This window comes from Camelus ferus, chromosome 7 (assembly GCF_009834535.1).
Source record: "Camelus ferus isolate YT-003-E chromosome 7, BCGSAC_Cfer_1.0, whole genome shotgun sequence".
Lineage (NCBI taxonomy): Eukaryota > Metazoa > Chordata > Mammalia > Artiodactyla > Camelidae > Camelus > Camelus ferus.
Genome location: NC_045702.1, coordinates 26,749,450 through 26,776,329, shown reverse-complemented (window position 1 = coordinate 26,776,329; position 26,880 = coordinate 26,749,450). Strand labels below are relative to the sequence as shown.

General features: G+C 38.9%; 1 protein-coding gene across 1 annotated transcript in view; it reads right to left on the bottom strand.

Moving 5' to 3' along the window:
* Positions 1 to 26,880, bottom strand: part of TSPAN12 (tetraspanin 12) — a 63,218-nt gene that overhangs the window by 25,816 nt on the left and 10,522 nt on the right. The window contains exons 3-4 of the mRNA XM_032483611.1: positions 23,041 to 23,123; positions 21,799 to 21,934 (exon numbers count right to left, since the gene is read on the bottom strand). Coding sequence (XP_032339502.1) covers positions 21,799 to 21,934; positions 23,041 to 23,123 — 219 coding nt within the window. The remainder of the gene's footprint in view (positions 1 to 21,798; positions 21,935 to 23,040; positions 23,124 to 26,880) is intronic.

The following is a 26,880-nucleotide window of genomic DNA, read 5'->3' as shown; positions in this document are numbered from 1 at the left end:
AGAAGACAGAGGCACATATTCAAGAAGCTCCTTCCTTTGGGAGCAGATGGGGAAAATTTCAGCAAACTTAGAAACATCTGCAGACAACATTTAATACCCACCTCAGTGGACCCTTTGGATAGCGCTCTATTTATTTGAATACTTTCATCATTAATTCACTCAGTGGAGAAGGCTACCTCATTTTACAAATGAAAAAATGAAGGCAAAAAGTAGGCAATCTAACCTGACTTGCTCAAGAATGTGCATTAAAAAATAAATAAAATAAATAAATAATCAAATAAATAAACATAAACGCATAAATAAATAAATTGTAGCAGCCTAGACCCACTGCGGCTGAGTTCTTTGTGCGGTTCCTTGCCGCTTCCCCAGTTGTAGAGGTAACTTTACAGAAGTAAATGGTAAAAGGGTGAGAAAGAATGAGCTCTCTGAAAGGTCACTCATTCCAGCAGAATTAAAACAAGCCCACTGCTGTCACGGCACCCTTACTCCGTTTGTGGTGCCGGATCAGGGCTGGGGGTACCAGGCTGTGACAAACTGATTTTTCCTCTTCACTGGAATGGTGGCTCCATTAAGGGCAGGAACTTTACTGTGTTCATCAACACAGAACAGATGGTCAATAAACATTTGTTACATGATAGATGAATAGATAAGAATACATGAAATCGAAGCAGAGTGACATGATGGTGAGTGACGCAGGGCCGCCTTGGACCGGGTGACCAGGAAAGGTCTCTTTATGAAGGTGATCTTTAAGATGAGTCAGTAATGCCAAGGAGAGGGCAGTGCTGATAAGCTGTGCGGGAAAGCCATCCAGGAAGAGGAAAGGTCAGGAGCAAGGCCAGCTTTCCGGGGAGCTAGTTAGTTAAGAGCTCAGTGGTACCGAAACACAGGAGGGGCGGGGCTGGGTACAGTGAGGGCAGTAGGTGACCCTAAAAGGTACAAAGGGCCAGATCTCGGTGGGCCACAGAAAGGACTTTGAATTTTTTCCTATATATAACTGAAATTCATTAGCAGGTGACATGACCTGATATACATTATAAAAACATAATTCTGGCTGTTATATGAAAATGACCTGTAGGAAAGCAAAGGTGTGATTAGGAAAACTAAATAAAAGATCGCTGAACTAGGCTGGTAGCAGGGAAATGGGAAAAAAAAGGACTGATGCAGGACTGTGAGCCATCAAGGCCTGAATGGTGAGTTTCTTTGCTTCATAATTTTTGTCCCCCAAAAAGAGGGGAAAATAAAAGAGAAATTTGAGCTGATTTTCTACTACTTCCATGATATATCCTTTATGGTTTTAAAATATAAATCACTGTTATTAGTTGTAATTTAATAAAGAACATATAGCTATAAAAATCTCTTAGATAAAAGCATGTTTAAAAATAATAATTTGATTCAAAAGGTAAAGTAATATTTTCTTAAGGGGATCCCATTTTACAAGCACTTTTATTTATAGCCTGTGTAGTACTCCTGGTCAGCTTCAGTCTACTTAGATCTCATTTCCAAGTATTGCCTTACTTTGAAGATTTTAGCCTTAAAATAATTAGAAGAAATTTTGTGAACACATTACTCCAAGACATTTTTTTCTCCAAATTCTTCTTAATAATTCACTTAAGAGATGTCTAGACATGAACAATAATGTATTTTCACCTTATGTTACAATATGAAGACTAAATGTTCAATAATTATGTGCTAAATAAATTTTCTTTCTTTGATAAGAACCTAGGAAAGAGTGAGACTCCAGAAAAAATTTGCACTATGAGATACTTTTGTTTTCTCAGATCCCTAATCAAAATTCTTTTCAAAATTGACCTCTGGTGACAATGAAAACCAAAACAGCCTGAAGAGTCAAGATCCCTTTAAAGATGAAGCATGAACATGGACGAGAACTGTGTGCATTAATGGTAGAAAAAGACTAGGACACACCCTGGCTTTGCCTTGGGGATAACCATGCAGATCTCTGGAATGACTTTTTAATTGAAGTAGAGTCGATCTACAATGTTGTGTTAATTTCTAATGTTCAGCATAGTGATTCAGTTGTACATCTACATATATATATATATTCCTTTTCACATTCTTTCTCATCATAAGACTATTATAAGGTATTGAATGTAGTCCCCTGTGCTATACCTTGTTGTTTATCTATTTTATATATAGTAAGTTTCTATCTACGAATCTCAAACTCCCAATTTATCCCTCCACCTCCGCCACTCCCCCACCTGGTAACCACAAGTTTGTTTTCTATGTCTCTGAGTCTGTTTCTGTTTTGTAAGTAAGTTCATGTCTCATTTTTTTTACATTTCACATAAAGTGATATCATATGGCATTTATCTTTCTCTTTCTGGCTCACTTCACTTAGTATGACAATCTCCAGATCCATCCATGTTGTTGCAACTGGCATTTTATTCTTTTTTTATGGGTGGGTAGTGTTCCATTATATATATACACCACATCTTCTTTATCCAGTCATCTGCTGGTGGACATTTAGGTTGCTTCCATGTTTTGGATATTGTAAATAGTGCTGCTATGAACACTGGGGTGCATGTATCTTTTCGAATTATAGTTTTCTTTGGATATATGCCCAGGAGTGGGATTGCTGGACCCTAGAGTATGTCTATTTTTAGTTTTTTAATGACTCTCCATACTGTTTTCCATAATGGCTACACCAAACTACATTCCCACCAATAGTGTAGTTTCCTTTTCTCTACACCCTCTCCAACACTTATTGTTTCTGGAATTTTTAATGATGGCCATTCTGACCAGTGTGAGGTGTGGAAGACATACACAGAGAACTATAAAAACATCAAGGAAATTAAAGATAATTTAAAGAACTGGATTGACTTTTAATCCCTTTAAATCCCATTTGAGTCATCGCTCTCATTTCTTGTCTTCTGGAGTCACTGACTAGCTTCCGATGTTTCCGATGTCTGTGCTGCATCAACAGAAAGTCCCCCAGCGCAGAGTAAGGGCCCAGATGTACACAATGCGTGCAATACCTGGGTGGCTCTGCAAGCTAGGGGAGCCAAACAACAGTGTAATAACTACAGGCGCGACGTCATCTTGACTTTCTAAAGTGACCTTTACAATGATGGACTAGCAAAACTGTGTCTTAAGCATCCCCAAGGATGCATATGTAAAGCATATATATCTTAAACAATTTCTCATTACACACTCAAAACTGAGATCGGTAAGGTCCGCATGAGTGGGACACTCTTTAAACTGGGGAAAACTCTAAAATGATCGTATCTTTCAGATTTGATTGTTTCATTTGATGCAAGTTCTCTCATATAAGACAATTCCTCTGTCTTTATTCCACTTATACTCAGAGGCACATATTTATTTGACCTTGATACTGAAAATACAAGTTTCGCCAACATGACAGAACTTTCTTAGAGCAAAGTAAATCTAAAATTTAATTCAAATAAAATATATTTTTATAGATGGTGCTACAGCTTCATGGTGGGCTGCCTTTTCTTGGTTGTCACTGTATTAGCCTCAGACATCCAGTCTTCCAATTGCAAGGAAAACTTTAAAAGTCAGTTCTATCCTTAATACAAGAGAGACAAATCAACTGCATTCATGCCTACATTTTCTTTCTTGGTGAGCTCTGAGTCCTAGAGAAAGTCATCCTCATATTGATCATTGCACAGAGAATCTCTCTGTCACTATTTAGTTTAAGGGCTGGGTCTGAGTGAGGCATCTGTAAAACCTGGTGTTAATCTACAGATAGAATAGAACAAAACTAGCAAAGAATTAAGCAGTGGCTCCCATTGGGCTTGGTTATGGTAGGAAGCGTACACATATATCACATCTCTCTGCAAAACTGTCTGCTGTCCTCGACATTACTGGACCACGTGTACATCTCTCCTAGTGGCGTCAGCATGTGTTTCTCATGCTTTTACTTTCCCAACACACATGGTCTGAAGAGATCATCCGTACCAGTCTAGTTTGCAGAGCAAGTCGCCCGTCTCTCCATGAATGCTGTCCTAGAATGGTGGAAAGAGCTCTGAATTTGGAGTCAGCAGACCGACGTTGCAACCCTGTGATCTCTGGAAAATCATTAAACTGCCCTGACTTCAGTTTGCGCACCTAAATGATGAAGATAAAAACAGAGCCTTCTTCACTGTTATCATCAAGTTTGATTTGACACATGGAAAGTGGTTTGGAAATTTTTTTAATTTGTAAAGCATCATACAAATGCTATTCTGAAATAGTTTGTGAGATACCATAGAATATAGACTTGTCCTTTCCTCCCGAATCTGACCTTCATTCCCTGCCCGGTGTCGCACTTTCTTACTTATCATTGTTTCCCACTATTTCATCTCCTGTTCTTTCCCATTTGACTCCTCTTCTTCCCTTTGTGTATAAAGGTATCTCTGTCTCCTGATGTCAAGCCTCAGAGGCTTCAGCTTTTAAACCAGTCATCTGCCTCACTCACAAGTCACTGTGCTCCCTCACCTGCCAGACCACTGGTTCTGGCTAGCAGGGAACTTGTTCTTAAACATTATTTTATCCCAGCGCCGAAGCGGTATCTGTCACACAGCAGGTATTCAATAGATGTCAGTGGAAATAATGATCAGCTTACCAACTGAAAAAAAAAAACAATTTCAGGTTTCCTTGAATTTCTCTGACTAATTTGAGCTCAAGGTTTCTTGTTAACATTTGACTACCCTTGACTTCTGCTTACACAGTTTTGTTTTAAATGTTGCCTCTCTGTTTCACCATGTGTCTTTTTTGAAGTTTATACTATGATAATTTAGTGTGTCTTTAAATATTTAAGACAATTTACACAGGTAAAGAAAAGGAACAATACACAGACTCTCCCCATCTTTCCTGAGCTACTATCAACCAAACATTTTAAACAAATGAAGACTAGGAAAGTGTGTTTATACAAGGAAATTAGAAGGCAATTATTTGCGTTACAAACTATTTCATTTGCTTTAAAAATTATTCAATACAGACTTTCTTAAAATAGCTAAGTTCTTCTCTAGTAATTAAACTAAAATTTGTGTCATATGAATAAGTTTTATCCTTAAACGTATGTTCATGAAAAAACTGCAAGTAAGGCAAGCTGATAATAAGATATACTCCCAAAACCATGCAATTAATCAGTGATTTTTTTTTTCACCAAATCTCTCAAACTGAGAATAATTACCTTTCAGTTCAAAACTGAATGTCCTCCCTAGACCAGATGACAGAAGACTAGATAAAATACTGTACGTGAAACTGCTTTGCTGACTTCTTTTAAGTTTACAAATGGAAGAACATGAGCTTTGAAACAAAACAGACCTGGCTTCAGATTCTGGCCCCTTTACATACCAGGTAGATGACCTTGGGCAAAGCACTAAGCCTCAGTTTCCTCATTTGTAAAATGAGAATGTTAAAATGAGCTTGCAGGACTGCACTCGTGATTCAGTCAGGTGAAATGCTGTCCCACGGTCAGTACTACCGAAACGGTGGCCGTTATTAACCGTATCATAGTACCTACTGGAATGTAAGCTCCGTGAGTACAGGAGGCATCACCATGTTTTAAATACTTGACACGCTGCCTGGCGCAGAACACATACTCAACACATATTTCTTTGAGTAGACGTAGCACTGATTGGAGGTTGACAGCGAGTAAAATTGTTCATTTCCTCCTAAAGACCATCAGTGTGACTCCCACTAAGGGACACGTAACCCCACAAGCTATTTGGTAAAATCTTTAGTAAAATCCTTGTCCAGTGAGCATATAGCTGGTATTTTTTCAAAATATCTTTATCAGGAGACTAAAGCAGGAAGGGTGTGGAGGGTGGGGAACTCACTTCTTTTTTTAAAAATGCTGAAATCAGTTTGTCTGTTATTTTAAACTAAGGTTGGTCGCAGAATGGCAAGAATGGCAGAGTTTACTGGTCCCTTTCTCCACGGCACGTATTTTGGGAGGAAGGTAAAGGCATGAAACCCCACCTTCCTATTTAACCTGTGGTCACTTATAAGGAGACGCACCTCCCAACAGAAATAAAGGGGGTTCGTTTCCCCTATTAAAGATGATTTAATTTCCTTATACATGTGCAGACAAGACAGTAGAACCTCAAGGAGGTCTTTTCTTAATTAATTTATTGATAAAAATGATCTGGTTCCCTGACACCTCTCCCACCCCCCAGGATTTCCCCCTAAAGAAAGCAGATTAAATATGTGCCCTTATCTCCTCCTTCTTGAAGCTTCACTAAAACAGTAAAGGGACGTTTTAAAAGACGTAAACCCAGAGATAAAGGAAAAGAAGACAACAGCAGGTGTATTTCGGAAGGTACAAAGCAAATAGACAAGCAGCAAAGGTCTCAGCTGGCCCCTGAAAGCCGCATGCTTAATCGGTATCGAGTGGAGAAAGCTGGGAGCAACCTGATTCGCACTGCAGAGCACCCCCAGTGCTCAGGTACTGGCAGCCCTGGATACTTGTGGAAGTGGATGACGGCAGGGCTAAAAAGAGGGTGACCTGTGGAAAACCTGTATAGGGGAAGGTTAGAGCCCTCAGGTCCCCTTCCTCCACTACGTAGCTGGGTGACGACCCACCCCCACCAGTATAGAAGTTGGGGGTTTATTCTCTGGAAACAGTAAAACAGAGTCTCAGGACTGGGGACTCTTGAGGATAACGTACAGAGAATTGGAATTCAAATTTAAATACCTTTTCTACAAAGGTTCAAAACCGAGATAGCATCGGATTTCTCAATAGAATATTGGAAGCTAGAGGCAGCAGGGGAATATCTTCGAAATTCTCAGGAAAAAAATAAAATGACTTCCTACCTATAATTCCATAGCCATCAGAATTAACATGTGAGGGTATATGAAGTCATTTTTAGGCATGCAGCTTCTTTAAAAAATGTGTTTCCTAAGTATGTTTTTTCAGGAAACTACTGGAAGATGTGCTCCCTGAAATGACAGACTAAACAGAGTAGGACAATGACTTGGATTCCAGGAAACAAAGGATCTAAAACAAAAGGGAGGCAAAGGAAATTTCAGAATGCTAGCAAAGGGATATCCCATGACGGCAACGGCTTCAGCAGTCCAGACTGGAGTGGGTCTAGATGCTCTGAGAGATTTCCTTAAAAAAAAAAAAAAAAAAAAATCATGGCTAGAATACCCCCAAATATCTGAATATATGAAGAGAAAACTTACACCAGGGGGAGTCTAAAGCTGAATTAGACAGAAAAACATAGAAAAAAAAGGAGAGGTATTAATTCCAAGACAAACAAACCAAAAAAAAACAAACAAAAACAAAGATTATTCCAGAAAGAAAAAGTAAAACCTGGTAATTTACCTGGCCCCAGCTGTGAGTAACATTTACATTGCCATGATCATGTGAAAAATGATGATACATCTGTGTTGAGGTGAGGCAGAAAGTATGCATGGGGGGAGGCAGGGGGGCCTGAGGGCAGAAAGGGCTATCAGTGCTTCACCTTCCATAGATGTCGATGGATTGGGCTTAAAACTAGAAGAATGAGAAGAGTTAGGTAAATATGTGATTTAGAGACACGGAAGTAAATTCCAAGGGAATCTGCTGAAACAAAAATTGAAAGCACTGCCTCTTTCTTAGGGGTGGAAAGTCATAAAGGCAAAGGACTACTGTTTTTCAGAAGAAGCATTTTAGAATTAAATTTAGTATAAATTTTGTGTAAGAAGCACTTTGATAAAAATTAAACAACAGCCCCGCCTCTGAAGACTTGATGCCTAAGAAAAAAAAACTTGGTAACTGCAGGATTTTGTATGTTCTACACAGAAAACATTATTCAAAAAGGCTGAAAATGGTAAGCAGCCCAATTATACTTCATGGTAATTGGGACAAAAGAGGGTGGGTGGCAGCTGGAAAGTTTATGCTCAGGTGCTGTCATCCCAAATGTGCCTTCACCAGCTGAAAACAGAAACATATAACAAAATGTACACTGAGATGTGATTTACAGACCCTGCCCAGAGGTCTTCTCCACTAGACCCTGTTTGGAAGTTTGAATCTCTCCTGCGATATTGCTCATTGAAACCACGCGTACTGCTCAAGTCAGTGTGAGCTGGATTATTTTCCATGATAATTTATTTTAGTCACCAAATTTTGAAGCTTAGAACTCTGTTATAGGCAATTTCATTCAATGCGGGAGGCTTGGTTTTAGTTTATTTGCTCAAGAGACACGTGTTTGTATATATACAAACCAACCTGGATTCAGATCCCAGCTTAACCACTTAATAGTTGGGCAAAGCGCATAACCCTTCTGTGTCTCAGTGTCCTCATCTATAAAACGATGTAACAACAGTGGCAACCTTACAGTATAGTTGGGAGAATTTAATGAGCCAATACACCCAAAGCACATACAATAGTGGCCGGCATCTAGTACATATTCTACCAGGGTTGGTGGTGGTGGTGGTAGCAATGCCTCACAATCCATCATCCACAGATACCCCCAACTTCTGAACAAACATGCTCACAAGCACATGTTCACAGGAGTATATACAAAACACTTCTTGTCTTTGAACTAAAACCCCTATGTTCCTGTCTTTGACATTTTCCACTAGGAAAAAAAAACTACCAATAATATCAAAATTTTAAGGATGGCAAAAAAACTGCTTTTTCCCTCCACCTAATATTCCTAGTTAAAGGTACAAACGCTGCTTTAATTGTTCTGTCAAAGTCCTCAACAAATTATATCAATAATTCCATCTTCTCTTTTTATATTTTGAACTTATATTGAGTCAGTAAGATCAGCTTCTTTTAAAATTTATGGTAAAATTAATTTTTGTTCTTATTCACATGTTACAATTTTTATAGTGAAATATAGCCAATGAGTGCTAATAGTTTGTTAAATTGAACTGTTATAAAAACACTAATAAATGAAAGAGATTTATTTTCAAATTTTTTCATCTTTACTTCTTTACTGTTAATAATTGATTTAATAAAATTTCTAAGAAAGCAGTATTTGCTTTTGTATAAAATATTTCAAATAATTCTCACTTTGGGCAAAAGAGATATATTTAAAATTTTTCGTTTCTAATTTCTATCAACCTAACGAAAACCAAAAAACAATCTGCCGTAACAAAGTCCATCAATTTACTGAGTGCTTACATTCATTGAAAATATTAAACTTTATAAGCAATTGAGAAATACAGGAGAAGATACTTTCAATTACTAAGAGCCTTTCATAGAAAATATGTTCTATTAATATAAAATTTATCCTCATCTAATCCAGCTTTATGGAGACAGGATTCTGAGACGTATACCATCTAAGAAAAACAAAAAATCCTATATCCAACCCACCACAAATAGACCAAACAGTTATTCTCCAAACTATTTTTCTGTACAAAAGCCAAGTGGAAAATAATTTTTGCATTAAAACAAGACTGGGATATCTTCCTTGAACACTTTTATATAAATTTCTCTGTGCAAGCCAGCTGATAATCAACCACGTATCACAGAACCTCCTCAGTAAGAAAATGTTTCACTGAGAGAAAAGTAAAAATTATAAACACTGTAGAAGTTATTTTAATCTGCTACTCTCTTAATTTATGACTGAAAATTCAGGTTATTTTTTCATAAGTAACACTACATAATTTGAAACCACAAAAGTCAGATTCACTTATCTTGGAAAATTAATACAACCTGAGATTCACCATGCCACAAATAAAAACAACTTCAAAATATAACATATTCTATACTGGACGTTTTAATATCTTTAAAACATGATGCCTTTTGACTCCTACCTACATGCTACATAACCAACACTTTTAATAAACAAAAAGTTTGATGAAAGGCCTACACTCACTAAATGATAAATGATAAACTCCAGTCTCTACCCTGTCAAATGCTAAACTCTGCAAGCTTTCAGTGCTAAGTATCTCTATGTCAGCTGTTTATTTTTCCTTTCCCGGTGATTGGAGGTTTAAAAATATTATATTACTTATAGTTAGTAAATAAGAGAATTCCAGTGCCAAATATTTGTACAAGATAATGGAACAGCCGACATTCTGTTAGGAATCCACTGCGACTAAACTTCTAGCAGTCCAAGAGCACTTGCTGCTTAAAACGCACATCCAGACAAAAGCCTCTGTTTCAGTCTAGTCTCAGAGATGTCATAGCAGACACAGGACTGGCACTTTCTGAAGGCCAGTTATTCACCACGTTCTGTGTCTTCTTACAAAATTTTCAAAGAAAAAGCAACATTAGATTTCCTTTAAGAATCATTAAAAAAAAAAAAAGAATCGAAAATAGAATGAGTTCAGTCTAATTTAGAAAAAGCTAGAACAATAAACTAGTTTTGGAAGAAACAAAGTCTTGTAATTCCGGAGCCCATGTGGAAAGTCGAGCTAAAGGAAGAAAGGGTCGGTGCACTGTGCCCCTTTGCTCTTCCTTATATTTGAATAAATACAGAAGACGCCTTCTAATAATGTGTCTTAATTTACTCCCCTGTTCAATTTCATTTACACTGGCAATTAATTGTTGAGCAAATCTCTCTATCAAAGATGTTGGTGAAGTTCAGATTAGTATGTGCTTGCTTCACATACTGCCCAAATTATTAGACAGAGAAATGTGTTATGCCAAGAGCAGAGGGACTTGGCCCAGGGCTACGGGTTGCCAGGGTCAGTGATGTATGTCATGACAGGTAAAGCATTAAGGCTGAGGCAATAAAGTAGCTGGACACGCTAGACAGGTCACCGTGTGTATAGTTTCTGTTGCTCTGTACGCTGGGTCAGCTAAAGTCTGCACGCCCAGCCCCCGCGCCGAAGATTTACAGGGTGTTACTGGTCTCGGAAGAGGCTGTCTCCGTGTATTATTGGGCCATTGCTCAGAATGCCAGACAGGGGGCCCCATCACCAGAACCTGGGCGGGAAAGGGCAAAGAGGAAGGAGCCTTACAAGGATCCTAAGCAACACAGCCAAAGAGCACCAGACTGGATTCCGAGCGAGATTGTGCCGCTCACGCAGACCCAACCAGACGTGGCCACATGCCTCCCAAACAGAAGGGGTGCAGGAGCTTGTTGTCACAGGCCCCTTTTTGGCAATATCATTTAAAGGACAACAGGGTAGGAAATTGGGATTTTTCAAAGATTTTATTGGGTAGAAGGGGAACTCATACTTTAACATCTGCGATAACCTCTGAATCTATCTTTAACTCTGTATTTGTGAAAGTATCTTCTAAATCACGTTTTTTAAATTGCTTCACCTTTATTTTCAGACAAGCTATACATTTTCACTTACTTTGGAAATTCTCCAGAATAACCACAAACCTATTTGTTAAAAGAGTATTAAAGGGAAATGTTTCCTTTAAATTTTACAAATCAATGAATACAAATATTTATTACAAGTGAAGAGGTGTATTCTTTTTTTTTTTTTTTGATAAATCTATTCAAGCCAAAACACTTTCTTCCTGAACCAAAAATAAATATTTTCTTTCTTAAATAATAAATTATAAGAATACAACTTGATTCAGTCTGCTTAATGTTCAGGGAAAGAAAAATCATATGTAAATAATGATAAAAATCATTAACTTGTCCTCAAAGTTGTAATTCAGTCCATTTATTAGAAGGAAACATTTGACTTAAATAGCGTGAATTACAGATCAACTTTAAGGAAATGCAAGTTTATTACAGAAAAAATATTTTAGCTATAAGAATGCTATAAGCTATAAGAATGCTGAAAAGCAGAGATTCTTGAAGATCTGCTTTTAAAAAGAGATTAATGATGATATGAAAGGACTATATCATTGTCTGTAAGTTACGTACTTCTAATACGCTTGAAAAGTTTGTTCACAAACAAGCTACAACAATTCTCTAATACTAGTCAATTGTTCACGGAACTTTTTCCCCTTGAGAAACTGCAGCAGCATTCCGAACTACTGTTCCAACCATTCCACAAGAGCCTTGGCTGGCTGGTCTCCCTAAGGGCATTCTAGCTGCACATTCAGTCTCCTGGTGCCTACTTTGTAGCTTGATTACCATATTTTTGCTATTAAGCCTGAGCTAAACACGTCCAGATTAATAAATGCTTTTTTTACTATGTACATCTAGGAAAAATACTAAAACATTGGCTAGACTGCCCCACGTGAAAACCTTTATTCCTTCATCAGTAAAGGTACGTTGTTAGAATAAAAATACGTCTTCCATTCATTCTCTCGTCTGTCATTAAAAAAGAGTCTCTAAATGGGAAGCCCACTTAGCCCAGAGTGGCGGGACCAGGGAGCTCTTTTCTTACAGGTAAATGAGAAAAGGGCCCAGTGGAAAGCAGGAACAGGCAGTGACACCAGAATTATGGAGCAAAGGATAGATCAGATCACATCACTCTTCAGCTCACAGAACTCCACACTGCGGAGTATGTACTCACAGTATTCAAGCCCTCACCATAATTTGGCCGTGGGTCACATGGCCAGCTCTCAGCCCTGCATGCCTGGCACACGACCATCCTATGACCTACACATGCCCTTCGCCAAACACACCATGAGCTTCTGAGTCTTATCACAATTGCTCCCTCCACCAGCCTTTCAATTGCTCCCTCAAAAGCACCTTGCCTCCCCAGTAAAGGCCCTTCCATCAACCATCCCCCAGCCCCATGCATGAGTCAGCAATCACCCAAATTTTGCCTCCCCCCTCAGATCTCCACTCCTCATGTCCCTTTATTAAATGTTCTCAGCAGAACAAGAATATCCCTCCTTATAGTTCTTTTAAAGTACCTTTAATAACACAAAGAGAACATTTTTAGAATTAAAATATTTTCATTTTAAAAGGGAAACTTCTTGTGATCTCATCAGAAGTTATCAGTCCACGTCTTTAACTTCGCTGGGGAAATCCCACACAGAACTCGAATATTTTAAATATTTTTAAGTGCTTGTTTCCTAGGAGAGGCACCGAAAAGATTCACATTTTTACTTAATTGGAAACAATTCTTACATTGGCACGTATCATCTAATAAAGTTCCAGCTTTCTTAAGATAATGTTTCTAAAATGTCTTCACAGTGGTAACCATTTTGAAGAAATTTGTAGTTTCCCAATTTTAAATTTTTAAAACTAAAATAATGGTAAACGAAAGGAAATTCAGGGATAATCACTTGAGAATAATTCAAATGTATTGCTTAAGAGGAATACTGAGTGGTGAACTACAATGCTTATCCATTTTAAATAAAATTTAAATTAGTGTTTCTGTCAAGTGAGCTGCCAAGATTCATCTTAATCTGAGCACATAATCAGGACCTGTTACCACCTTTTATCTGTATAAAGAGGGAAATATATGGATCACAATTCTGAAAAAGTAAGGTTATTAAATTTATGAAATTTCATGAAAAAAAAACTTAACTTTTGATTTGTAAGCTATTATATAGTCATGAAATTCATTAGACACCACATACAAATATTAAACATCATTCTTCCAAAAAGATCTTCTGAAAGTTACTTTCATCATTGGCTGAAACGACTTAATTCTCTCATCTTCTGCATGTGTCATTTGCTTGTCTATTGTCTACTGACTCTGTTCCTGAGTCATCTAGACACCTAAATGATTTTTTATTTTCGTATATGTATTTTTTTATTGAAGTATAGTCAGTTTACAATGTTGTGTCAATTTCTGGTGTGCAGCATAATGCTTCAGTCATACATAAACATACATATATTCATTTTCATACATTTTCACCATAAGTTACTAAAAGGTATTGAATATAGTTTGCTGTGCTATACAATATAAACTCGTTATTTATTTATTTTATGTGTATTAGTTAGTATCTGCAAATCTCAAGCTCCCAGTTGACACCTATATGATTCTAAATGACTGTCTACTGTTTTACTTTTGCCAGAGGAAGTCAGTAGACTGACAACACAGGAAGCAGATGTGAAAGAAAAACTCTACACAATTGCTGAATTAGCCTCAAGGTAGCATTTGCTGAACCAGGTAACCAGCATTCATAGCTGAAACAACCCTTTCAAGAGCATGTGCTGCCAGAGAACTATCTGGCATTGAACTCTGCACAGACTAGGGACATTCACCAAATCAATGGGTATAGATTTATAGTGTTTATGTTTAACCAAAGCTATCACAGGTGTATATATTAAGAAACAATATATAACAAAGCTTAAAATGCTTACTTACTATGACAGAGTACACCTAAATCATACAAAGTCAGAACACAAAAAGTTGAACCATTCGTATGTCAAACCCTAAAGTAAGCAAAAAGTCCAAAGAACGCTCAAGATCCTGTCACAAAGACTCAACACAAAGGGCCTGTGTATCCTGACCTTTACTTTTAAAGACGTCTGCTTATGTGCTTTTCTGGGGTATAACTAGAGGCAGTCAAACCAACATTACTTCAGAAACAGGAAGGTTAATGGAACCCTGTCCCAGGCTTTCTGTGCACACAAAAACAAAAACAAGGTGGGCAGACTGAGCCTCTGGATCTAGAAATGCCTATATCATCTTCAGTTTCCTCTGCTTAGAGTTTTTGGGAGTTTAACAACTAAATATAGAAATGATAGCTTTGAGGGGAGGGTATAGCTCAATGGTAGAGTGCGTGCCTAGCATGCATGAGGTCCTGAGTTCAATCCCCAGTACCTCCATTAAATAAATAAATAAACCTAATTATTTCTCCCCAACGCCTCTCTCAGCCAAAACCTATAGCTTTAAAAGAGTTCTAGTTCACATGTGGAAATAAAATGCACATACTGAAGGGAAATGTTTCTATTATATGAAAAATGCATAAATATTAAAAATACCTCATTTCCTGATGTCAGGTAATACAAACATTGCTATCATGTGCAAAAAGGTCTACTGAATTCAGCTGCCTTCCACCCAGTCCCCAACGCCTTAGTCCAGACCCCATCCATGATTCCCGAATATTATTGTATAACCACTAATTGGCCTTCGCAGCATCTCCAGCCCTAAGCGTTATCATCTCATCCCATGCTGGAAACACCCATTGGCTCTCTATAGTCCAAGAGATAACATTAGACTCTCCTGCAAAGACCCTCACAGTTGGACTTCTTTGCCCACTTCTCACTGGTACCATAGCCACAAGAAATTGCTCAGTTTTGCCTCAACTTGCCATTTTCCTTCCTTCCTCCATATCTGCATGCACTCTTCATGTGGCTTTCCTTCTCTACCAGAAAACTCTTACCCATTTTCAATATCCAGCTCAAATAAAGACTCTCCTGCAAAACCAACCAGAAGTCTCCAACTGCTCCTTATTCTGGGTTCCCCCACTAATTTATTTATAAATTTAATCCTGTATTTTGCTTTGTTATTTTCCTTGCATTCTCCCACTTCATCTTTGTATCTCAAGTGTCTTTCACAGACTGGCTACTCGATGTATATTTAAAGACGGAAACAGGAAAGAAAGGGTGATGGGAAGGGAGAAAGGAGAAGAGAACCAGTTTGATTCTTTAACAGGATAAGGGAGAACTATGGTGGAATTTTCAGCGTTCCTTGAGTAAGAACATTAAGAGGTCATGTTTTTAAAAGTTAAGTGAGTACTGACTACCTTGGAATTATACATGAATCATATTAAGTCTTACAGAAATAGTGCCAGTAATTAATTAAATGTATTCTAATTGTAGGCTGGTGGAGTGAAACATGCTTAGACTTGGAGCCTAAACTGTATCAGGATGCTAATGAAAGCAACCAGCATCTGTGTACCTTGGGGCATCCCACATTCCTTCGGCTATAAAAGAAGTCTAACCATTTAAAGTTGCTTTAAGTATTTTCTGAGAAAACAGGGTAAAACTCTGGGCAGATGCTAGAAGTGCAGGCAAGGATATGATGGATCCTGATTTAGAAATAAAGGTGCTAGGCTATCAGCCAAAATTATAAATAGAAAATAATAAAGATATTTAACGTAATACTTTCGTTTTAACTTAAAGGGTTATGAGTAGCTGTATAATTCTTTGATTTATAACTCCTTAAAAGAAGGCCTTAGAGTCTGTAGAAAGTTAACCACCATTTACAGATATTCCAGCTTTTCATTATGATTTCAAACAACAGAAAACTGAGACTGGTTCATTTCTCCGCGGCCATTAAAAATGTACTTGATTTCCATTAGGAGAATCATTTTAAATCTGGTTCAATCACTGTATATTTTAAGAAAGCTTTAACAATGCTTCCAATCACTAGCTTTATGCAAATTCTCTTGGATAATAAAAATGAAAAAAAGAAAGAAAGAAAGAAAGAAAACCTTCCCTTTTAAGTACAAGGTACTGATCTTACACATGTAAGGTGCGTGCAACTTAATTTCTGACCAGCGCCTGACAAGTTGGGGTTTGCTGGCAGTTGAGCATATATTAGCATCACACTCTGACAAATGGCGATCTCCTGATGGTGACATTCAGCTGTTGTCGATATTGTAAACATGTCTGTTCAATCTGTTTACATTGCCCCTGGGCTGGCACCGCTTTCCTAATGCCTCTGTTAGTAGCAAGGAAGAATTGCAATAACAAATGAATTTCATTTAGTCTACAGCTAAAAGCCTCGGGAAGCACCTATCTAAAGCTTAAAACCAATTTCCATTTAGCTTCAACTTCTCTTTTAAACAGAGGAGGAATTCCTGCTACTGAAACTGCTTTGATAGTCATGGCATATTTAAGTTTATCTTCCTGGCCATTTTGGCGTGTTTTCCCAATATAATTAGGATTTAACTACTCATAATCTCCTCCTATACATCTATTAAAGTTTCTGTTCCATGATAGTTTCAGATTTATTAAGAACAAATCTGGTTAGAGTAGGGTTGCCCAATTCAGCAAATAAAAATACAGGATGCCCATTTTAATTTGAGTTTCAGATAAAAAATAAATGTTTTAGTAATGTGCATCCTAAATATTGCATGGGACATACTTATACTAAAATATTATTGCTGTCTATCTGAAATCCAAATTTAATTGGATGTCCTGTATTTTATTTAGGAAACTTCAATTAGGGTGTTTTAACAATTTGTATCTCTGATTCAGTAGAAGGCTCAAGTACATGACCAAGGTTCACCAGAAATGTTTTCCTCCAGGTAGCCTTTTGGCTTGCAGAGTTGTTTTGTTTGTTTGTTTGTTTGTTTGTCTGTTTGTTTGGAGGGAGGAGGGAAGGCGAGGTGAGAGAGCAAGGTCAGTTATTAAGAGTTGTTTTGAGCCTCTCTCACTTTTTCTCAATCAGTTTGATGAATAATGGAATTCTGACTTTTGCTTAAGAAGCACCATGGCCCAGTTGCAGCTCTTTTTTTCAGTAATCATTCAAGAGATATGGCGGCTCTCAGAGATATTGACTGTCTTGAAAAAAAAAAAAGCTTCCTCTAATCTGGTTTATAGATCTTAAAAGTGAAGCAAGACTTTGAATACAGGAAAATGGACAAGTTGGATTGAATGCATTGGGCTTATTTAAACATTTACAACCAAAATTAAGGAACCTCCTACATTTTTTTTAAAATTAGGTTAAAAAGCTAAAGGACACAAAGGAAGAAACCATGGGAGTTGCCTTGCAAATATCTGCCAAAGATGTAATATCTCGTCATGTCCCCCCCCCCCCCCCCCCCGCTTTAGTTTCCCCTCCTTTAAGAAGTCATTCCTCTTGTTGTGTAAACCTATCTAACAGCCAGGCTCCTCCCTTAAAATTTCACTCTCTTCACTGCCTTCCAGACACCATCCTCCATCTGATGTGCTGGCCACTGTTACTCACACTGTTCTAACTTCCTGTCTGTTATTCAATTTCATAAACAGCTATTAAAGCAACAGGCAGGCTGAATGGTTCATATTATCAAGTTGTCCATCGTCTGGTAGTTTGGGCTGGTTACTAAAAAGAAGCAATTTTTAATAAGAGAAATGCACTAAACTTCAAAAGTTGATACACTTCTCTTAGAGACATCAGTAAAGGTCCAAAAAGAATGGGCTTGGCGGTCAGAAACACTGAGATCTGAATCCAAGCTTTGCCTCTCAGTGCTGAGTGACCTTGGGCATACTAGTGAACCTTTCTGAACCTCACTGATGATTATCTACCCTAGATGATTGTTGTCTGGTTTAAAATGAAGGACCACGGGGGGAAATATTTTATGCAATGTGAGACACTTAGTCATTAAGATACACTAAATATTAATAATTAAATAATACTAAGATACTTAAGCACTTAAGAAAAGACAGTAATTACAGAGGAAAATAGTGCAGTTGTTAGAAATATGTAGTTGGAACTAGACTTGAATGGTCCAAATATCATATACTCTTTTTACCAGCCATGCAAACCTAGGCAAATCACTTGGCTGATCTGTGCCTCATTTCCTCACCTATATTATGGGAATAATAATAGTATCTATCCCCTTAGGACTATGGGGAGGGCAAAACTGACTAATTAATGTAAAACTCTTCATATAAAAATTTCATGGAAACCCCGACGGTCTGTAAGCCTTACAGTTGGTAAGCACCTGAGAAATGTTAACTTCTTGGATTATCATCAGCATCTTTGTCATTATTACCATTTTAGGAGGTAGTATTTCAAATGCTAATGGATGGGTAGTATTGAGACAAAGGTATTAAGAAGAAATTCCTAGTGAAAGGGACATCAAGAAAAAGAACAGGGCAAAAAAGATTTGTTCAAGGGTCAGAAAATACAGTTTGACCAGAGAACAGTGAAGTAGGTAAGAAAGCTGAACATGGCAGATGAAGGTTTGGCTGCAGAAGAGCTTGATGCAAGGTTGAGGTGTCTCTAAATTCTTCTTTACCCAACAGGAATCTTTCAAGGCTTTGGAAAAGAGGGGTAGTGTGATCACTTTTGCATTATATTAACCTGGCAGCACGAGTTTGGGGTATATGGGAAGGAGATAACAGAGGCGGGAATTTTAGTTAGAAGGCTCTGCATTGTTTCAGCAAGAAGTCAGGAGAGCTGAACCCGGGCATTTCAAATGAAAACAGAAAAGAAGGGACAGGTTCCTGAGATTGCAGACTAGAACCTACAGAGCTTGGCAACTGTTTAGAGAAGGAGGCTTTGGAAATGAAGCCACAGAAGAAACTGTTTGAAAAGCAGATCAGATGCAGATTGGTTATGAGCAATAGATAGTTGCAAGTTGAGACCACAGATCAAAGGAAGAGCTGTGCTGGGTCAAGAAACAGTAGCATCTAAAAAATTGCCAGGAGGAGAGAGGCAGCCCAGTGGGACTGGAGAATGAACTGCCACAGGCAGTCAATGGAAAGGAGCAACCAAAGTGAGAATGGCAGCCAGGAACAGCACAAGGAACAGCAATGCAGCAAAGGCTGCTCTGTGGACAACAGCACATCCATCAGGCAAAATGGGTGGGGATAGGGTAAAGCAGCATCAGTCTCTGCCAGTCATCCTCCTGGGGGAGGGGGTGCTGACCCCTTGGGCCTGAGCCTGGAGACCCTCTTCTCCAGCTTCAATACTCACAGTAGATTTTATTAAAGTTCTCATCAGAGAACAGTGGAATTATCTATCATACACACTGGTCTGATGGCAAAAGCTAGCAGTGCCTAGACTCTCAATGAGTGTTGGAAGAATGAATGAATGAACTAATTACTGGCCCTTAGAACCTCAGTCCCTCATGTCACCTTTGCATCATAAAGCCCTTTCCAGCATCACAAACTAGCCCCGTGTGCACAAGTCTCTGTGGCTCCTCCTGCCCCAAGGAGGGCCCAGCTTACCCTGTTATTTGTTAGCTTGTTTTACTAGCATGCAAGCAGCCTAAATGGAATGCATAAACGGTTTTCAAAATACCTTTCTGAAAAGTGTATTTCCATGAAATACACTGTCCCACCCCACTCCATCCCATAGTCCAGGAACCATCCAGAATCATACAAGTTGGGGGGAAGAGGAAAAACAGCAGCCATAATTAAACTGGTTGTAGAAATGGGACATCACTGAAAGACTGTGGTTTTAAAAAAAAGGATTCTGAGATTTTTTTTTTTAAGTTTAAATACCACACCCATCTTTTCAACTGTAAGTTGCATATAAAGTAAGTCCTTTCGTTTATGGTTAAATCATTGTTCAGATATCTTAAATGGCAAAATAAGACTCCAAACCCTTCCATCTCCTCTCCATTGAAAGAAGAACAATGATGACACATTATAAATAAACACAGTCAAAATCATCGTACAGCAAAGTAGAGAGAAGTGAGGCAGTGGGCAGGTTCCCCTTTCTGAGAGTGGTTTGTTTTCTGCAGCATCTCCCCTTTTCCAGTCATGGACCTGAAGAGTTATCCTCCACGAAGCCAAGTAATAACATTAACACAGGTTGTTCCTGTGAAATGCAAAGTTTTCGTTCAGCTTCACACCAAGATTCCGTTTTAATTGGCATGGGACGGGGGCCAGTCCGACCCTGGAGTGCGGGAGCTGGCTCCTGAAAGCCAATTTATGCTCATCTCTCCCCAGCTCCGCACTCAGTGATACCATGTCGTTAGCTTGAACTCGACCATGCTGGGAGTACTCACTCCACAGAAATCTTCTCGTGCTACAAATCAGGGCTTTTTTTCCTCTCACATATCCAGCACATCAGCACAAGGTTAAAAAAGTTCTTTTCAGTTTTCTACAAGAAATGGATGCACAGCTACCATTAAGAACTATTGCAAAAAAAAAAAAAAAGGAGTATACTCAATGAATTATTTTTTTGAGGCATCCGACATTTCTGCAATTACATGTTAGTAGCCTCAACTACCTCGTGCCACCAACAGTGAGATTTTATAGACTCAATGAGCTTCAAAAACCGCTATGTAAGCCGCATTTTTAATTGACTCAGATTTTTAATGTTAAAAGAGAGTTTGCTAAGTTTTGAATTAAAAGTCTAATCACAGATTTTGTAATCATGGAATTTGAGTGCTGACGGGAATACAAGAAGTAATTTTTTAAAAGAATGAAATAACTCCATTTGCAGCAGCATGGGTGAACCTGGAGGTTATCGCACTAAGTGAAGTAAGACAGAGAAAGACAAATATCACATGGTATCAGTTATATGTGGAATCTGAAAAAATGAGACAAACGAACTTATTTACAAAACGGAAACAGACTCACAGACATAGAAAACAAACTTATGGTTACCAAAGGGGGAACAGCGAGGGTGAGGAGAGATAAATTAGAAGTTTGGGATTAGCAGATACTGACTACTATATCTAAAATAGATTTTTTTTTAAAAAAAGGTCCTACTGAATAGCACGGGGAACTGTATTCAATATAATAACCTATAATGAAAAAGAATATATGTATACATCTTTGACTATGCTATATGCCAGAAACTAACACAACATTGTAAATCAACCATACTTCAATTTAAAAAAAATTCTAAGTAATTTGGTCCAACTCTTCCAGAATCAAAAACAACAACAACACTAAGATTATAGAAACTGAGACTCACTTGTATCCACTAATTTAGGTAAAGGCAGTGTGGGGATTATGATGTCTGTCTGCCATCTCACCACCTGAATTTCCACATGGGTTTAAATGGTGGGTTTGTTTAAAACAAAAGAGAGAAAGAAAGAAAGAAAGTTCTATTATAACTTCTCAGTTCTAGTCCCGAGGGGCCTGTTTGGGTCATTAAAAAGGTCCATGACACCAGAAAAAACTCATACTTTCAAATGAAAATGTCAACACATAGCCTGGGTGAAAGAATTAAATAGCATCCGTATTTCTGTACCTCATCATCCGAGTACAGCAGATACTTGAACTGAAATCATCTCTGGTGGAAAGAACACTTCCCTTCTCACAGGATGTTAAACAATCACCACCGATTAGACTCCCTCCCGCTATCGCGGTTCCCTAAGCTTGTAATCGTGTGCACTGATGAAAAAATAATACACTTCTGGTTGGCCTTTTTAACCATAATAAAGAGAAGATATAAACACCGTACCCATGCAAGAAGCAACAGGTTTCTTTTCACTGTTCCACAGTATCCTAACATCCCCACAATGATAAGGAAACAGCAAACGGCAATCATGACTGGATGAACCACGGGAAAATAGGTCAAGATGACAGCCTCCTCGACCCTGAAAGAAGAACAGTAATGTCCTTTTATAAGTAAAATGTAATCAAAATGCACCCAAGACACAGTTGTGATTTGTGTTCGTAATCCTCCCCATCAGCGTGCCTCAAAGCTGATGGAGTATTGCGATTTTCAAAACCACTGTGCCATCCCCCATTTGCTTTTTTGTTTTATTTTTTTGTTTTGTGTTGCTTAGATTTTTTTTTTATACAAGTGGTAGCCTTCCTATCTCAGCTCATTTAAAATATATTAAAAGATAGGGGACCTCAGTAAGAAGTTGATCTCATATTAGCTCTGAAGCCTTAATGTGAGGAAACCACATGGGACCCTTCAGGATTTCCCAGCAGAGAAGACCCTCCCTCCTCCTCTCCGATCTGGGACTCCACCTGCAGCCCGCACTGTCTCCCTGACAACCGACATTCCCCAAAGATGTAAAGCACTGCTAAGGAAAGGGAACTTGGTCTATACTAAAAGAAAAAAGAAGGAGGGGAGATGCTTTTTGTTGGGAAACTATGAAAAAATAATTAACTAGAGCCATGATGGTAAGAGTAAGAATAAAGATAACAAAAAAGACCATTACTAACTGCTTATTAAGCTCCATTGTGTTAAGGACTTTACAAAAATGTATCTCAGTTGGTCCTTACAAAAGCTCAGAGTGGTATATAATATAATCCCCATTCAGAGGTGAAGAAATTGACGCTCAGAGAAGTTAAGTCATTTGCCCCTTGTGATGGCAGTGGATCAATCTTCAAAATTTGAGAAGAAAGTGACATTTTGGTGTTTGCTTTTCATTAGCTCAGGAATATGAAGAAGTTGGCAGGAATTTTCTAAAGGAAAAAGGAGTTATGCTGTCCTTTATACACAAATACGACGGGGCTGATGCACTGTCAGGAGGACAGGCAACTGGTATCACTGTAACCAGAAATGTGCCCCAGGACCAGGGGCGCACCTTAAAGAGTATGCTAGAAAATGCAAGTGTTGCCACGGGCAGGAAAAACTTTCCAAACCTGGAAGAGCGCTACCATCTAAGCAACTGAGGGCTGATTTACTTAGAAACTAGAGTCTGAGGAAATCTGAGGAGAGAAATCAATCATTAACTACCAAGCCTACCTCGTTTCTGCAGTTAAAGTCAGCACATTATTTAGGTAGTCCCTCATCCACGCAGACACTGCCAGCACGCTGATGGACATTAACTGCGGAGAAAAAAAGTACAGATCGATTACCAAGAATTTATGCAACATTCTCTACAGGACTAATAATAAAAATTAAAAAAAAAAAGGATTTTCTTCACATAACCATTATGCTTTTTCCTAATTACCATTTACCACCTGTTAAAATTTACTATCACCATCAATATCTGTCATTCTGTTTTGTTATCGTGTCATAGCCGTGAAACAGAATGCCACTAGTAGGATACAGAGAGCTAAACTATTGAACAGCTGATTCCAGGCTCAGGACGGGAACGGCACAACATGAAGAGGCCACAGAACAAGTAAGTTACCGGGTGTACAAGATGAGCCTAAAACATGTCACATGTGAAGGCAAGGAAGCAATCAAACGCTACTGATGTTGTCAAAAAAGTCACAGTGCTAGCTTGAAAGGGCTTACCATTGGCTAAAGACTGAACAATTTGAGCGTCCAAATAATAATAGTAGTAATAATAACATGAAGGCCAGTATGCTAAAATTTATGAATTCATAATAATGATTAAACGAAACTGACGAACTAGCTTCGCAGGATGTTGGATATTCAACTCATTATTCAGAAAACTGATAAGAATCCAATGATTTTTTCACTCTTTCCCACACAAACTAAGGAAAGAACCGAAGACTTAATGAAAGCTTTTATAAAGAATATCTGCTAATACATGCAGCAAGCATGCTAGCGCATCACTATTTGATAACCCTTTCTAAAACAGTGGCTCTCTAGGCAAAGATCCTCAACAACTGCCAAAATGATCAGGTCAGCAGCTCTCCATCCTGTCTGTACATCAGAATCACCTAGGGCTCTTCAAAAACTTCCTGAGCCCAGATCCACCCCGGATCAATTCTTGGAAGTGACGCTTGGGCAAAAGCGCCACAGATGTTCTGATGGGTAGTCAGGGCTGAGAACGACTGCACTAAGGGGAAGGCTGATGGGGACCTCCAGAGTGGAGCCATCAGGCTGATGTAAAACACCAGACCCCTCCACCCCGATCAATCTTCGTATCATGAAGAGACAACCAGATATAATCTCTCCCAATATATGCAATCAGAAGCAGTCAGGGATACCTCCAAGGCATTTTACCAAAAGGCAAACCCGAATCTAATCAAGCCTCCAGCTCTAACTATCAGTTTATAGGAAATACAGGGAATCAATATAATCTTGTTAAATGCCACCATGGGGGTGCAATCAGCAACACTGAGAATATGAGAAATTTTACAGAACAAATGATCTGGTTTCTTCAGTCAAAAAAAAAAAAAAAAAGCTGGCAAGTGGAACACAAAAGAAAGAAGGAGAAACTGTTAGAAAGCAAAAGAGATTTAAGAGATTGTCCAAGGCAATACGTTGACCTGCTTTACATGAACCAACCACAAAGAGACACGTATGAGATGACTGAGGATTTTGTAACATGACTGGATAGTTGAAAATATTAAGAAATCATTGTTTATTATTTCAGATAGGACAATGGTATTAAGGTTCTTTTTTAAAGAAGCCTTATCTTTTAGAGATATATGCTGAATGGTTTAATAAATAATCATGATGCAAGGGGCTTATATGGGAAGGGTAGGCTATGTTGGTTACTGGGGACAGACAAATTATACTGTGCTTTCTACTTTTGTATATGTTCAAACCATCAATAACTAAAAAAAATTTTTAAACAGCCAATATCTAGAACATGTTCAAAATGAGTCTTCCTGGGGGCTTTTCTAAAAGCTGAAGGTTAACCTGTAAGTTTTGAAGGTCTTTCCTACTTTGATGGAAATTCTTCTAAAATGTGCCTTATACTTACTTATCTTCCTAAGCACAACATAGTGAATTTCAGTTTAACTTGCTTGACTTGATTTTTTAGCAATTTCTGGCATCTTAACATTAATTACCATTATACGTTACAGGTTAGCTTTAAATGCTGAAATAACGAACATACGAGGTAGGGGTGAGTCTTTGCTGACTCAGTGACCACAAAATGTACTTCCTGGAGAAGGGCTCCCAGGAAAGCAGAACACGTGTTGTTCTGTGACCTCTTGCACAGTGAAGCATGGCTACCTGCCTGGAAAATCAGCTAGGGAATTCACCCGTCCTTCATCCAGTTGCAAATGCAGTAAATCCCCCCTTATCCGAGGGAGATATCTTCCAAGAACCCCAGTGGATGCCTGGAACTGCGGATAGTATTAAACCTTTTCTATACCATGCTTTTCCTGTAACACTGAGCAGGTGGCGTATACAGCATGGATACACTGGACAAAAGGATGATTCACATCCTGCGCCTGACGGCAGGATATTTAATCTCACACTTCTCAGAACCGCACACAATTTAAAACTTACGCATTGTTGATTTCTCAAAGCTTCCACTTAATATTTTTGGATCGCAGCTGACCGCAGGTAAATGAAGCTATGGAAAGTAGAACCAAGGATAAGGGGGACTGCCGTATTTATTCAACACCTACCATCGGCCTTGTACTGTCTGTACGAGAGTCAGAGACCCAACACTGCATAAAAGAAGCAAGGTCTCGGCCTTTGCGGAGCTTTGTGCAGGACACAAGGAATAAATCTGCAAACCCGACATGACAGACTGTCAAAAGCAGCATGAAGCACAGAGGAGTGAAGTAACCTGCTCGAGGTCTTGCAGACTTTAAGACGCAGAGCTCGATTCAAATCCAGATCTTCACCTTTGGAGCTTCAGGCTAACTGCCTTCCAAGCTTAGAAACAAGCTTTCTGTTCTACAACCAGTGAGGAGAGGAGCCTGCAATGTATGCAGGGCTCCTTTTTAAAAAGGGACAGAGATACGGGGGTGAGGAGGTTATCTGCAGTGGTCAGGCTCCATCTGAATGTCTGAACTACATTCTTTGCTGAATAAGGGCTCAGCAGTCAATAGCCTAAAACAGGTTAAGAACCCTGGGACCCCAGGTCAGAGGAGAATTAGGCCAGTTAATACCATCCTCATTTCTGTTGGGAATGAAGAACAGGCTGTAAACCTAGTAAAAGTTACCGAGTGGAGCAGCCACAGTGTATTAACCACCCTTCTAGCTTCTGTAAACGTGATGCTTTAACATCTGTTCTACATGCTGATGCTGGACACGCCTTGGTCTGGACAAACTGACATTATGCCTGAGTCACCTTGCCTTGGCCGCCGCTTTCCACTGCCCTTGGGAGGAGTCCTTCTCCAGGGGACACAGTTTTCATTTGCAAATTCAGACCAACCAATCAGGAGCCCACACTCCCAACCACCCCCTTATTGAGCTGTCTCATTCCAGGCCACTCTGCGCCTGCTCTAATCACCCCAAGTCCAGGTGCCAGACAACCAGCGACAGAGGCTGCTGAAATTATTCAAACTTGCCAACCTAAAACCTACTCACCCTGCCTTGCCAGCTCCTTCTTGAAGCAGCCACAATAAAAGTACCTGCCCACCCCCTCTCCCTCCCTACCTCACGCTGGACCCCATTGCTTCCCCTCTTGGTCAGCCATGATGAGACATGGACTCTCCCTCCTGGGATCTGTGAGTGCAACAAGCTCTCTTCTTATTGGCAGTTGTCTCCTGATCTGCTGGCTTTACCACACCTAAATAATCACAGAATCTGTTTAAACACACAGGGCGAGAAGGGGACCATGGACTGCTTGATCAAACCTGAGGCTGTAAGGTCACCCTCTACTTGGCTGTATGTGGGCCTTTAAATATCTTGTATGTTTCAGTGGGACAGGAAAGCCTGTTAATGTGCCATTTGATTTGATTACCTTAAATTCTTTTGCAG